Source organism: Lactuca serriola, chromosome 1 (genome assembly GCF_051521515.1).
Source record: "Lactuca serriola cultivar US96UC23 chromosome 1, Lser_US96UC23_V15, whole genome shotgun sequence".
NCBI lineage: Eukaryota > Viridiplantae > Streptophyta > Magnoliopsida > Asterales > Asteraceae > Lactuca > Lactuca serriola.
In genome coordinates this window covers 129640515-129655581 of record NC_136408.1, presented here as the reverse complement: position 1 = coordinate 129655581, position 15067 = coordinate 129640515, and the positions used below count along the sequence as shown (strand labels likewise).

The following is a 15067-nucleotide window of genomic DNA, read 5'->3' as shown; positions in this document are numbered from 1 at the left end:
ATTCATTATAAATTTAAAAACAAAATGAGAATTATAAACTCATATTATGTAAATGGAAACGAGGATAGTTTATTCAATTGAAAAGCATTATGGTAATTTCACATTAGAAGATACAATGTTAAATAGCATGGTGTCATTACATACATCATATCTGTTTATTACATGTGATTTTTACCCATTTGATGTTACGGTAATTTCATCATTTTGTATAAAGGGGTTTAGAGTAATAACAATCCTAGTAGGGTCATAGTGGAAATGATTAAAAGATGAAGGGGTTAGAATATAAGTATGATAAGTTGAGGGTGAAATTCTAATAAAAAAAAATGGGGATGTGGTTATCATCTCTATTACGTGGTTACGCTGCGCAGACCTTGCCTCGCTTTTCTATATTCATCTGCATCGACCACTGCCACCATCGTTACCTCGCCTTCCGTCGGCACTGCTACCGCATCGAAGATCACCACTTTCTCCTTCATTCTTTGGTACTGTGCTCCAAAGTTTGAAGTCCTAGTTTCCCATTTGAAGCTTCGATTAGGTAATCACTTCCCTAAAATTTGATTAAGAAGTGAATAGGTCTCGAAAAACCTCAGTTGGAGCTTAATTCCTCACATTTGATCTTGTGTTCATCATTACTAAACGTCAAAAGGTAATGTTGTCCTTTCCTCAATCTCTCTTCTCTACCGCCTCATTGATTTCTTAGGGACGACATCCTCCTCTACCTACTTTTATGGTTCTTGACTCCATTCTGATTCTTATTCACAATCACACACTTACACAAGCACGTATGAGCACAGAAAATCGAAAACAAATAGAAATATGCAATCACTTATGAAAGGAGTCTATTTTTCTTGAATTTTATTGTATGTTTCCCATTTAGTGTTTTCATGGTGGCTTTTGTTCCCTGCTGTTTAGTGTTGAGGTTTTACGATCAATTTGTTGTGTGTCCCTAAGGAATGTTGGACTTTTTTGTGATTTTCAGTTATTTATCTTCCGGATTCTGGAAATTTGTTGATTTGATATAGTCGAGGCGTAGATGTTTGTTAGCATCTTTGTTTGATTACTCGAACAGGGGATTCCCTATTTGGTTACACTTCATTCCTTGAATCCAATTTCGGACTACAAATGGCCCTTGCCAGATACTCCCGTACCACACACAATGCTAATTCTAGTTTCATAGTGTTTTTCATCCTATAAATTTTAAGTGTCTTTTAGTAGGTAAATGGAATCAATCAAATCTATACAAGTATTATATGCTTATGATTAACTCCTTTCAAGTATATTTCTTAGTGTGTTGTCATATATAACAGGTTAAGAATGAATATGGAGACGTCGAGCGGGACTATCAAATTGTTGGAGAGCTATATGTAAAGTAAGCAGCAGAAACTACTCTATATTTTAATACAATTGTTCCTTGGGTGATATGCAAACAAAGTGATGCATCTGATCCAATTGCAAGTAAAATTACCTCAACTTATAATCAAGAGTCAGTATATGTGTCAATTGAGAACACATGCAAACTCCTAAATTGAAATCTCTACAATAGATCAAGCTTTTGTCAGATGGATACTTGAATAAATGCCCCATTTGTGTGTTGAATCTTATGTTAGTTTCATTGTTTCTTCCTCGATCGGTTCTATAGCCTAGAATGAAGTTTTTTAACAGGTTGCTAACATAATGGTACACCAAATTGCAGATAAATTCATCATACATTGTCTGTAATGAAATCCCAGAACAGTTTATCATATTGGAATTGCAAAAATCCAACTAAGCTATTGTCTCTAATCTTCGAACTTGGGTATTTTACTAATTTTACCCATCACATGAACCTTTCTTAAAATTATTACATTGTGGATAATTGCATATTGCAGGAATTTGTACATGGCATACCAGACAAAACGTGTTGAGGATGTTGATGATGAAAGACTAAAATTTGAAATCAACACCATTTATTGTCGAGAGGGAATCGAAATGTATTTGAGCTTTGGTATTGACAATGTATTTTTATATTAGTTATATACGTTTCACTATTAAAATTTTAAAATTTTTGTGATGATGTTATTCAACTGTAGTATTGTAACCAGAAGAAGTAAAATTTGCAATGCCTCTATTGGAAATGGATTTAAACAAAATGGTTGCGAGGTCCACCTGATATCTTCGACAAAAGATATACTTACAGGTTTATGTTGTATATTACTATATTTAGATATTTTATTATGTCTTTTTTACTTAAAGCTAATTTAGGTTTTTTTTTTCTCTACTATCTTTTTCTTTTTATCATTATTAATATTATTTAACATAATGTTATTCTTTTCTTTTGAAGAATGGTTCTTTGGGGGAGCGTGTTTGCAATTGAGGTGATTACCCAATCTTTTTTTATCATGTGCGGCATAAATTATTTCAATTTTGGTTTTTTTTAACCTTCATTTTTTTCAGGATGGAAAAGCTAATTTTGAGTTGTTAAACAAGAAGGATATGGAATGAGATAGGTATTGTTTGGTACGATGAAATCGGAAATGGAATGGAATGGTTCATTCCGTTGTTTTTACTGAATGGAATGGACCAATACTAAAGGTATCTGATTCTCTTGTATTTCAATTTACCAATTTTACCACAACATTGTAAATCCTAGAAATAGCAACATACTTCTATTACTATTTTCTTTATCTTATTTATTCACTTTATATTGTTGTGTATATTTGGAGTCTTGACATGTGAAGACTATGAGCCTTGACATGTGAAGACATGGATTATCTATATTTTAATAATTAGAGTAACTATCACATTTCAAATTATTATCTTTTTTATTTTATGTAAACAAGTTGTAAAACATTTTTATTTCTAGGCCTTGAATCATGCAGGTGATAAAGCATGGAATAAGGGCTCTGAGGCAGCTTTTGCTGATTTAAGTTTCTTTGATGGATGGAATTTTTTCAAGTAAAAAATATGAATTTTGTTAACTAAAATTGTATAAATGTATTGCAGATTGAGATGACATCTTTGTTTGGGCATCATTTGAAGAGTAATAAATTAATGTTTTCCAATATTATTTCATCAAACATTGTTTAAAGAATATTGAGAATGCAAAGGTAATTATTGTAAAAAATAAAAACTAGAAAGAGTTAATATTTTTTTTGGCTAATCTTTTTGTGTATTTTTCTAGAAAGTTGTGTTAAAGTTTTGTTGAGTAGGTGATGTATGTCTTCATAATAATTAAGATAGAGTCAAGTGGAAAATAATTTTGCCCTAACTTTTCATTTGTTTAATTTGAGAACAATTTATATAGCGTGGGTTTTTTTTTGTAAATTGAGAACATTTTATATTTATTATTGACTACTTCCATGATAGATATTTAAACAGGTTAAATACAAAAATAGAAACAAAAATCAATGGCGAATTTTTATGGTCACTCATTGGATAAATCAGTGACGACATTTTATGGTGACTAATCGGATAAGCCAATGACGACTTTCTATGGTCACTAATCGGATAAGATAGTGACGACTTTTTTTGCCACTGATTAGATAAAACAATACGACTTTCATTAATTAGTGACACTATTTATTGACGAAATGGGTCGTCTCAGATTTAGTGACGAGTATATCTTAGTCACTATTTAGTGACCACTTTTATATTTAGGTCCCTAATCAGGTTTTGTGACGGACCTATAGTGACGAAAACTGACGACCCAAAGTTTGGTCACTAAATCATTTAGTGACGAGTCCTTTTATTGTTAGTGACCATTTTGTTTTCGTCATTAATTGACAATTTTTTTGTAGTGAAGAAGTCTCTCAATGTCAAACCATCACGAGTTGTGAAGACTCCATCTCACCCTGCCAAGACATAAGCACCAACTCCATCCGCAAACATCAGAAGATCTAATTTTTGATATCTTTCAAATGTACGTTCTTCTTTTAATAGTTATTTTTACATGGAAAAATAGAAAAATAAAAGGAAGCCAAAGTACACAAATCCAAATAAGGTATGGATTCCAAAGAGGCTTTCTCCAGATCCAAAGAAGATGAAGCTAGTTTGGTTGGCAAGAGTAAATCTCCTGAACATAAAACAAAGTTAACCAATGTAGTTAAAAGGAAGCAATTTAATCAAAAGCTTCTTTTGAAAAAGGAACGTGTTCAGAACTCTATTTCTTATGTCTCTTTACTGGTCAGAGAGTGAGCTATGTTCCGAAAACCAAACTCATTTGGGTACCTAAGATCACTTGTTAATTTCTAAAATAAGCGAGAGATGTTGAAATTCACAAGCATATAGAAATATATTGTTTTCTCTCATTTTAATGCAATTTTGTGTATCTATTGTTAGCAAAATATATGTTCAGAATGTAGAATTCAGAGATGAAGAGAGAAATATTTGTTGAGAAATATGTATATCTCCATCAAAGTTTTTTTTCTGTGGTCTCTCAATGTCATCTGTGAGATGTGATGGATTCATGTGAGATGTGGGATGTAAGAGGGGTGTTTCAGATGGAGGAGAGTTTGTTAGAGTCTCGGGAGTTGGTTCGGGTGTGGGGAAATGTTGAGTTGGAGAAGAGGGTTGGGGAGTTTGAAATAAGAGGGGTGAGGGGTCGGTGTCTATGAAAGAATAATTTGGTGGTGGGTTTGATATGATAGTGGCATAAGGGAATGTTGTTTCGTCAAACGTAACATGCCGAGAGAGAATGATTTTACCAGTGGATAATTCAAACCATCGGTAACCACGGTAGTTGGATGGGTATCCGAGGAATACACAAGTTGTAGATCGAAGGGAGAGTTTGTGTGGTCGAGTGGCAGAAAGGTTGGGGTAGCACGCACAACCGAAGACCTGTAGATGGTCATATGTGGGGTGTTTGAGGTAGAGTGCGAAAGTTGGAGTGTGAAAGTGAAGTAGTTTAGTGGGTAGGATATTGTGAAGATAAGTGGTTGTATTGAGTGCATCAACCCAAAATGTAGGTGGGAGGGAAGCATGAGTTCGTTGATGCGACGATCATGCGTTCGGCTTTCCCGTTTTGTTGGGAGGTGTGTGGACAAGAAAATCGGATATGAAGACCGGTGGCTGTGGCAAATTGATGGAAGTGGTGGTTGTCAAATTCTCTTCCTTTGTCACATTGAAGGGTTTTGATGGGTCTATGGAATTGAGTTTGTATGAATTTGTGGAAGTTTTTGAATTTGTCATAAGTTTCAGATTTAAATTTTAAAGGAAAGACCCATGTATAGTTTGTGTGCTCATCGATAATAAGAAGATAATATTTGTATCCACTTTTGCTTGGCAAGGGAGATGTCCATAAGTCAGCATGGATAAGGTCAAAGGGTGTTAGAGTGGTAGATGTTGAGTCTGTGAATGGGAGACGTTTGTGCTTAGCGAGTTGGCACGAATAACATACAAAAGAATGATCAAGCTTATTGCAAGAGATAAGTTTATTAGAACTAAGAAAATCCATTACATGATGACCCGGATGTCCGAGTCTATTATGCCAAAACGATGAATTAGAAGAAACAAAAAAAGATGAACTTGGTGCGATAGCAGGACCGTTGATTGGATAAAGATCCCCGATGCTATTGTGCCTCGTCAGGAGTTTCCCATTCTTGTAATCCTTCACAGATAAACCATAAGGGTCAAATTCAACGGATACAAAATTATCACGAGTAAATTTTCGTACGCATACGAGGTTTTTAACAATGTCAGGTGTGTAAAGTATGTTTTTAAGATGGATAGGTTTGGACGGGTAGGGTAAGGTCGAATGACCTGATCCGAGGACTGGCACCCGATTTCCATTTCCAACAAACACAGACTTAATAGATGTCATAGAAGGGGTACATATTTTACCTGCGTAGGCTGTGAGATGAGTGGTGGCACCTGTATCCATGTACCATTGATTGTCGTTAGTCTCCAAGGTCATAGCGTTAAAAGTTGTGCCGGGTTTTGTTGGTTCGAGGGGATTGACAGCGGAGAGATGGGCCTGTTGATTATTATTAGCTTGTTGTGTGTTGGTGGACAAGTGATTAGGTTGGCGATTATGTGGGCTATTCCAAGGTGAAGCCCACCCTGGCATAGTTGGGTAAGGACATGGTGGTGGTGAAGTCCACCAAGGAGAAGAGGCCCAAAATGGTATTGCAAGAGAGTTGGCCCATGGAGATCGAGGTGGGTTATTATGAGGTCCACGTCGATTAAAAGTCGGAGCAGGTCGATTGTTGAAATTAGGAGTTCCAGGTCCACGTGAAGAAGAGCGCCGCTGAGATTGTCGACGATTTGGGGTAGGATTGTCATGCCGATTTGGAAAATTAGGAGCGGGATTTGGAGTCTCATGGGTGGCGGCAGCAGCGACATCATCTGGAGAGAAGGAATTACGAGCGTGCTGACGTTGATGTTCAAGCTGGAGCATAGAACAAGTTGTGTCCCAGGGGGTAATGTTTGGTTTATGTACGCACCAACCGGGTTGTATTATGTGGGAAGGCCTCACACAAGCTGAAGAAGAAGTCATTTGTCATTCACCGAACAATCAACATCGTTGAGTTGGTCAGAGAGTTCTTTGAGGCATTGACAATAGTCTTTGAGGGAAGGCATGGCTCGAAGTGTCAAGTTGTTATTCGTGTTCAAGAGTAGCAGCCCTAGAACCTTTATTATTAAGAAAAATTTTCTGGATTCTGGTCCAGGCTTCATGAACAGTCGATTCTAGTTCAAGAACGCGGGTAAGAAGATCATCAGAAAGCGTCCCGTAGATCCATTGTAAAACAATGGCGTCGATTTCAGACAAGGTCTCGTAGTTTTGATATGTTTTGGCCGGGGGCTTGGTTCCACCAATATGAGGAAGAACCTTATATCCACGAGCATGGAGTTTGAAGAGCTTAACCCAAGACGAGTATGTAACATTCTTCCCATCGAGAATCTTGACCTTGTTTTGAATGTTTGTAATAGTGTAAACTGGATGAATGGATTTAGGGTCAGATTTGTGTCCCATGGAGAGGGTTGGTGATTTTCAGGGAAGAATGGAGGTGAGGGGCAGTGATTATACAGTCGTGGCTGTTGCAGAGGGTTTAGAGATGGTGATGAGAACCAAGCTCTGATACCATGTTATTCTCTGAATTCTATTCCCTTATTGATATGAGGAGACATCTATATATACAGAGGGTACAAGAGTGATTAAAGGGATTTACATAGAGCTAAACTAGGAAACAACTAATCATTATCAATTTACAATAAATACAATAAATTCTAATATATATAGAGATATATGCTGCTAATAGTTTTATGGTTGATTGTGGGACATAGTGAAGGTATAACAGTCCAAGAGCGAGATTTTTATTAAGTTGCAAAATAGTGTTAATGAAAGAATGAAAGAGAAATGTTAATGCGTTGCCTACTCTCTCTCTCTCTCTCTATTGGACTAGCCCCTACAACCCCTGAACAAAATAAAAATACAAGGAAGTGTTCCCTGTTGTTGCTGCACACGAAAAAAGAAGAAGGAAAACAGGAGACCTTTTTGTTTATTCTAGACTCAACTACTCTATATTAATCAAAAGAAATTGGCTATAAATAGCCTACAAAAGACAACCAACGGGAATAAACAACCTAAAGCCTAAAAATTAGCCATTACTCCTAAAGAAAAGCACCGTACAGTGACCAAGTATACATCACGTTTTCTCAATTTGCACTTGGTCAAAGTCCATTATTCAAACAATCAAATAATACCCTTTTACCCATACCCATTACTTCAATAAACCCATCACCCATGTCAAGATTACCCACCACTCAACCCCTTAATCGTGACATCAATCTGATTCTTCAAAGCAGTGATGGCTCATTATCATCTTCAGTCAAATGAACTTCTTCTACTTTTAATTCCTTTTTAGGACACTCAGCTGCATAATGTCCATATTCATGACAATTATAGCATCTAATATGTCGCTTATCTCGATATGTACATTGCTCCCTTTGATCTTCATAGCTTTTGAATTGGCCATCTCGACCTCTACCATGACCTCTTCCTTGACCCCAACCTCTTCCTTGTCCAGATTGATCTTAACAAGAGTTACCACGCTTGGTTCTCTCTTCCCATTCCTCTTTTGATAGTAAGAGTTTGTTTTGATTTTGATCATTTTCATCTTCAACAAGAACCTTGATTCTCTCTTCATATGCTTTCAACCTTCCCACAGCTTCCTCAAGTGACATGTCCTCTATCTCTGAGTATTGCTCAATAGATGCAACAATCTGCAAAAATTTCTTACGAACTGAATTTAGTAGTTTCCTTACCACCATCTCATCCTCCAAACTAGACCCAAGACTCTTGAATTTGGATGCAATCTCACTAAGTTTTCCCGAAAATTCATTAATCGTGTCACCCCCTTTCATCTTCCATATCTCTAGCTCGGTTCTAAGTGTTTGAAGTCTCGCCTTTTGAACTCTTTCGGCTCCCAAATACCGCACAAGAAGAGCTTCCCACACATCTTTTGCATCCTTATGCTTAGCCACTTTGGTGGTTTTTGAGGCCAACAAAATAAATACCCTAAATGTTACACACTAAAATAGTGTATAGTGGTAATGGGGTCGAATCCATGTAGATTGGTTCAATTTGTTACTCAATGAAAAGCTCTTTGTAAAAATACTTGTTAAATAACAATAAAAATAAAAATGGGGGTTTTAGTCTTTTGAAATACTTGAAATAAACTAAAATTAAACTAAAGTTTAAATGGAAAATTTAACAAAAACAAGGTTTTGATGTAAAATCAATAAGGGAGAGATGGTTTACTCAAGGTTTCCTCACTTTGACTTTTGATGAACATATCATTAGAATCCAATGGTGCAATACTTGTTTTTAAGTCCTAAATTTGGCTATAGTAATCCAAGAAGCTTGTAATTACCTATACTTTTATTAATTTTTAAAATTGTTAGAGAAGCTTATAACAATTTCCTTAGTCAAAGTCATAATTTTCATTAAGCATGTAATTAGTGAAAGTCAACTAGCATTAAGAACCAAAAAGTCACGAAATCCAAGGGGAGTCAAATGATTCCACTACCATGTTGGAGAAAATGTTTTTATGATTGTGTGAAGTAAAACTAACACAAAAATCACTTGTTGCTTGCTAATTTGAGGATCCTTTACTTAATCAAGAAATTAGTTAACTAATCACCACAAACACATTTAAACTCCTGAATAAAAACATATAAGTAGTGATAAGATGTTAAAATACAAAACATTCTCATAAGGATTCAAACATAAGTTCATGAAATCTTCAACTTTCAACACAAAGTCAAAGGATTCAACCAAAGTCAACAAAGTTTTGTTTAGCCAAGCTTGGCTAAATTCAAAGAAACAAAGTTAGAGAAGATTGTACCAAACATTTAACAAGAATCAAGAAGTGAAACTATGATGTTCTTGATGTGTTCTTGGCCTTTAAAAGTCAACAAAACTCCAAAGAGAATGCTCAAAAATCGGATGTGCAGGATTCTCCCAAAAGATGCACACTAACCTTCCCCATATAGCCTTCTAACTGAAATTCCGATTGGGCCTCCACAGCTTAGTCCAGTTGGCCTAGTTCGAGTCCAAATAGTTTCTAGCCCATTTTTCATTAACTTCACTTCATTTTAAGCCCAATTTGGCTTCTCCAAATGATCCATAGCTTCCATAATTGACCGATCATCAACCTCCGTATGCTCGAATATTCTCCTGCATCTTGCAATTTTAAAATTTATTTCTTCCAAGCCTTCAATTGATAGGTAAGCTCAATCCATGCATCATCTCCACTAGCTATCAAGCCCAAAATTCTTGTTATCTTCCAAGTCTAATCTCTTCCTAAAGATCCTGCTCTGCTAGTCTCCTTAAAATCTGCAATTAAGCTCACAAAACTAGAAAGTACTCGAAAATGGCCATAGAATAACAAAATAGAAAATATGCATGGGAATTAACTAAAATATGAATGAAATAAACTACAATAAACTATAAAAAGAAGTAAATAAAATAAACCATCAAATTACCCCAAGTTTAAACCTTACTTGTCCTCAAGTAAGACAAGACTAAAACGAACTCGGGATGAACTATCCTAAGGAAAATAAAAAGAATGGACGGGACCATAGAACCTGATCATCATTAGTCAACATGGTTAGAATTGATCTTGTTATTATCTCATGACTTTTTCATCCGATCACAATGGAACCATAAACCACAACTAGAACAACTCCTCTAGGTGAGTAAGGAGGGATAGCCAATCGTGGCCCCCAATGGAACATGCATACAGTGAAGAACATTTGTGATAGGGAGAAAGCAATTGGATGAGCTCGTGTGGAGCTCTTCTTTGAGTGCACACTCTTATCACGTAAGTTGCGTGATCTCACGTCTGCCGGCTACTCTCATATGTGAATTGGGCTTCATCGCTCGGGCACCGTTGTAGGAATCAGTTCACTTAGTGTTGGCCCAAACCTCTCGTAGTATCTGACTCGACAGTCTCCCTAACATCACTAATTTGCAAAAAACAACTCGATCTATATACAATAAAACATACCTAAATAGATGAATAGCAAACGCCGGTGACCACAATGTAGGAAAATTTGTTCAATAATTGAACCAGTCACCCATCTAAGATAATTACCGCTTGGAATTTACTTGAATTTTTTTTTGTGTTACTTGAAAGTTGTGACAACCCGAAACTTTCATTCGGTCAAACCCTAAAGTCAATTATTCCAAATTATAAGTCAAGTTCATTTTTATTTGTTTTTAGCAAATTTAAAGTTCGTTTGATAATTTTAATAATTATTCTTTAAACGAACGGGTGAAAGAAAGTGTCGTCTCGAGTCTTGAAATTCCAAAACCGCAAGTACCACGTAGTTAAGGAATTCCCGGCCAAACTTTTATGTTTGGGCCGAAAATTATTCCAAGTTTACTCCCCAAATTACCTCATTTGTTTCTTGCAACCTCAAGAGTAAAATCCAAACACTCTCAACTACCATCCCGATTTTCACCCGATTTCCCGAAAACGTAAGTACTTCTTAGCTTGATTTGCTGTTATATCATAACAACTAGTGATTATACATCTTTTAATCCATCAAATTTCATGTTTTGATTAGATTTCCAAAACACCAAGAACACACACTAGTGTTCTTGGACTTTTAGCTCATTTCAAGCTTCTAACCAGTAAGTGCTTCTACCCTAGTGTGTTGTAAAGCTTATTACCTTGCCAAACATCAAGAAAACACACCAAAAACACCAAGAGTAAGGTGTTCATGCCAAAGAAGTTCTTGGACCGTGAACCCCAATCAAAAGTGCCAAAGTGTGCTTTAACTCTTCATAAGCCTTGGAACCTAACCTAGAATCATTCCTTGTTGTGTTTAGGACTAGAAAACATCAAAATACCATAACCCTTAAGGGTTTACGACAGTAAACCCAAAAGAATATGGTCTTTGGGCCATGAACTCTCCAAAGGGGGGGAATTGTACCCTAATTTCTTCTAAAGGCTTAACCATGAAGTAGAAATGCTTATAAGGGTCTTGTAAAGCATAAAAACATCAAGTGGTTAAGGGGATATGAGCTTACGGCCGTAAACTCATGAGTTTACGACCGTAAACTCATTTGTTGAGTGCCTAAGAACTGTAAACTCCCTTAGGGAGTTTTCCTTGAACCCTACACTCACTAGCTATGCCCTACAACACTTGGTTGCAACCCTTGTGGTCTTTAACACTTGAAACAAAGTGTTCCCATGTTCTAGAGTGTCTTAACTTAAATTATTAGAGATAAAGTGCCTAATTAGTTGTGTGTGTGTGTATATATATACATATATATATATATATATATATATATATATATATATATATATATATATATATTGATTATATGATAACTAGGCTCGTTGTGTGTGTGCAAGTCTCCACTTGTCACCTAGCATCGTATCCGACACTTCAATCCAATCCACTCACTACAGGTGAGTTCATACCCCTTAATTAACCTTTTAAATGTTTTTAAATGTTTATAAATACTTTTATGGGGGGAATACAAGTAAAGTTACGATAGTTATTATCTCAATCACATGTGATTAATAACTATCAACAAGTGAATCTCCTACTTTCAAACTGTTTTACTAAACTGTTTTACTTCAAACTGTCTTAAAAACTCTTTTACATAGCAAATGCTTTTACGAAACTTCTTTTATACTTTTATATTGTAAATTGCATGCCTAGATATGTATAGTTATATAAGTAATGTTTGAAGGACTTAGGAAGGCTAACCCACCTTATTTCCTTTTCCCCGTTGGGATGTGGTCTGGTAGGATATCGGGTATCCGTCCGAAGGTTGTTTAACTATTATTTATATACTCCCATGTTCATACGTACAAGTTATATTACTAGTAAACTACAATAGGCGTAGTTTAGCGTTTTACTAATACTAATACTAGAACAATGAATCATACAAAGAGTCAGTTCATACATGAGTCATAACTTATAGTGATGAGAAACAAACATAATACATAGTGATGAGAAACAAACATAATACATAGTGATGAGAAACAAGCATAACACATAGTGATGAGAAACAAACATATAGGCTAGACAGAGGAAGAACACACAATACAGCTAGCACATACATCACATATACTTTACATTCAGTTGTGTGAGCCATTAAACGGGTCATGGCACTACCTGCCATGACCATTTTTGTATCTAGAATCTCCTTAATTGGGGAGCGTATGAGTTTGTGTATAGATCTATACTAGATTGACTATCCTACACCTTGCTGCTTGCTACAGTGGGACTTGCAAGTCTACGGGTGCCAAATGTCATTTCTTAGGGCGTCTTACATCATCCTTTTACTATTGAGTCAGTAGCAAGGTACAGACCGATCACATGGTACTTTAAATAACAATTGGTTTAAGGTAGTTAGTACAGCAGTAGTTACTTAATACAACACTATAGTACTATAATATTTTTCCCTTTACATTCACTTCGTGAACATTCACACGATGCATCGTAATGTAAAAAACTATATTTTTGGTTAATTATAATCGGATTTGGTAAAATACACACTCTTACAAGAGACACACAGTTACTAGATGCCTTGGTAGAAGGCTACTCTTAGTAGGAAACATAGGGTTTTCTAGGATAGTTCAAATAAATACAAACTTTACAAAACTTATACATTACATCTTACAAATGCTTTCATACAAACTCAGACACTAATATACTTATGATCTCACCAGCTTTAAAGCTGATACTCGCTTTCAAAATAACTTCTATTCTCAGGTCACCAGTAGACAGGTACCGGTGCCAGGTTTTTGAGAAGATGGAGCTTGTTCAAGACTCGTATTTTATTTGGATGTACTTTTTGGTGTCTATATAACTTGACAGAACACACTTGTATGAAATTATATTATTAATGCAATGGATGATTCTGTTGCTTGTTTACTACTTTGCATTGTTGTGATATTATACATGACGTCCTCCACCCCCGAACGATTCCGCCGTTCAGGTTTTGGGGTGTGACAAAAGTAAAGTATTAACATATTGAATTTTTGCTTTTTTTTTACCAAGAAAACTTTTTGACTCAAAATTTGGTTCCCAAAAGTATGTACATGGAATCGAAAAGGTAATAATAATAAGTTGGATGGTCTAAGTGTGAGAATGACCATGTATGGAGCATAAAGATGTAAAATCCTTTTCAAACTTGTGATTATTCCAATTATAACAAAAATGTCCAAATGTGGACTAAAAGACTCTCTAAAATCCTAAAAAGTTGCAAAAAGGTATGGTGATGTAAAGAGACCGGATATAGATTCTACTTGGCGACAAGCACCAGTGCTTCATCCTAACGGTTCAAACATGATCAAGTGTGATCCTCTCGGCGGTATGGACCGCAAGGCTAAAAACATCCATTGCTATAGTATATCCTACATTTGTTAGTATTGCATGCATAATTCTTCATGAAAACTACACGTTCATAATCACTTACCCCTTTAAGCTCTAGCAATTGATCCCAAGTATGAAGTCCCAACTACAGCCTAATGGTCCCGGTTCGATGTGTGAGAAAATAACAAGATCTTGGACCAATAATGATACAATAACTGTGAACATGTTCCATGGCATCCAAGGAGGTGAGAATAAATAGACAAAAAAAATGCATGAATGTTAGTGCCCTAAGCTAAATGTTATGCAAAATAAAAAGTGGAAAAGAAAAAAATAAAATATTTTTGGAATTTTATAAAATAAAATAGAAAATGAAATTAGCTTAAAACTAAAATGTTATGCAACCTAACTAAAAAATGCATGAAAAAGTAAAAAGAAAAGAAATACCCCACCCCAAGCTTAAGAACAAGCATTGTCCTTAATGCTTAAGGTAAGGGCACAAATGACCTAAATTAGAGGATCGGGCGGCGGAAAGTGCCCATTGCGGTAGTGGTTGTCCCACATATCCTGGACCTGTCGGGCAGTGGATGGGAAGGAATGCTCCACCCAATTAACACGGGCCGCCACATCCTGGATGGCTCGCGTGTTCTCCTACGTCTGAGTGTCGATGCGCTGAACCATTGAGAACATCATAGCGAATTGGTCGAAGAATGTGGCGGGGAAATATGGTGGGATCTCGTGTCCCCCCTGTTGCTGCTAGTACTGATGTTGCTCAAATTGTTGTGGAGGAGCTTGAAAGTGGTCGTGCTGATACATCAGCTGCTGCATAGGAGGTTGGTCGAAATGGTCTTCTGCCTCAGGAACCTCTTCATCATCTTCTGCGTTCTCAGAGTCGAGTAGCGCACCTGCTGGAGTCAATTGATCCGGTGGAACCCAAGTGTCGAGGTCATCGTATGCGAATGAATCACTAACCCAACTGGGGAGGATATAAACTGGATGCTTGTTACTGTCAAGCCAACTGTATGAGTCATTGCCCCGACTCTCTAACATCTCCGCTCGCTCAAGAGAGAAACAATCCAGTAGGAAGTTGGGCTGGTAGTGATCAACGGGTAAGTAATTAGGGGCGGGAAAATCCAGGCCGACGGATCGGCCTATGATGGTAATAATCCCCCCGATATGAATCTCACCTATGGTACGCTAACGGACGGCCTCACATTTATCAAGGAAGAATGTGGATAAATAAGGGGATCCA

General features: G+C 36.4%; 2 protein-coding genes across 4 annotated transcripts; one reads left to right on the top strand and one right to left on the bottom strand.

Annotated features, from left to right (window-relative positions):
- The first annotated feature begins 399 nt into the window (after positions 1-399).
- Positions 400-3128, top strand: LOC145070942 (uncharacterized). Of its 3 annotated transcripts, none has more exons than XR_013690154.1 (7): positions 400-1369; positions 1694-1795; positions 1869-1970; positions 2070-2176; positions 2321-2354; positions 2434-2571; positions 2859-3128. XR_013690154.1 is itself a non-coding variant. In XM_079017896.1 (7 exons), the coding sequence occupies exons 3-7, from the start codon at positions 1719-1721 to the stop codon at positions 2459-2461; spliced, it is 348 nt and encodes a 115-aa protein (XP_078874022.1). In that variant the 5' UTR covers positions 400-646; positions 1308-1369; positions 1694-1718; the 3' UTR covers positions 2462-2850. The 3 variants fall into 3 exon arrangements, 1 of the variants encoding a protein (XP_078874022.1); XM_079017896.1 differs by lacking the exon at positions 2859-3128 and having other exon boundaries at positions 400-646; positions 1308-1369; positions 2434-2850; XR_013690159.1 differs by lacking the exon at positions 2859-3128 and having other exon boundaries at positions 1869-1984; positions 2434-2850.
- A 3446-nt stretch (positions 3129-6574) lies between these two features.
- On the bottom strand, positions 6575-6949 carry LOC145061515 (uncharacterized). Its single transcript, XM_079009021.1, has one exon. The coding sequence runs from the start codon at positions 6947-6949 to the stop codon at positions 6575-6577; it is 375 nt and encodes a 124-aa protein (XP_078865147.1).
- Positions 6950-15067: the final 8118 nt, after the last annotated feature.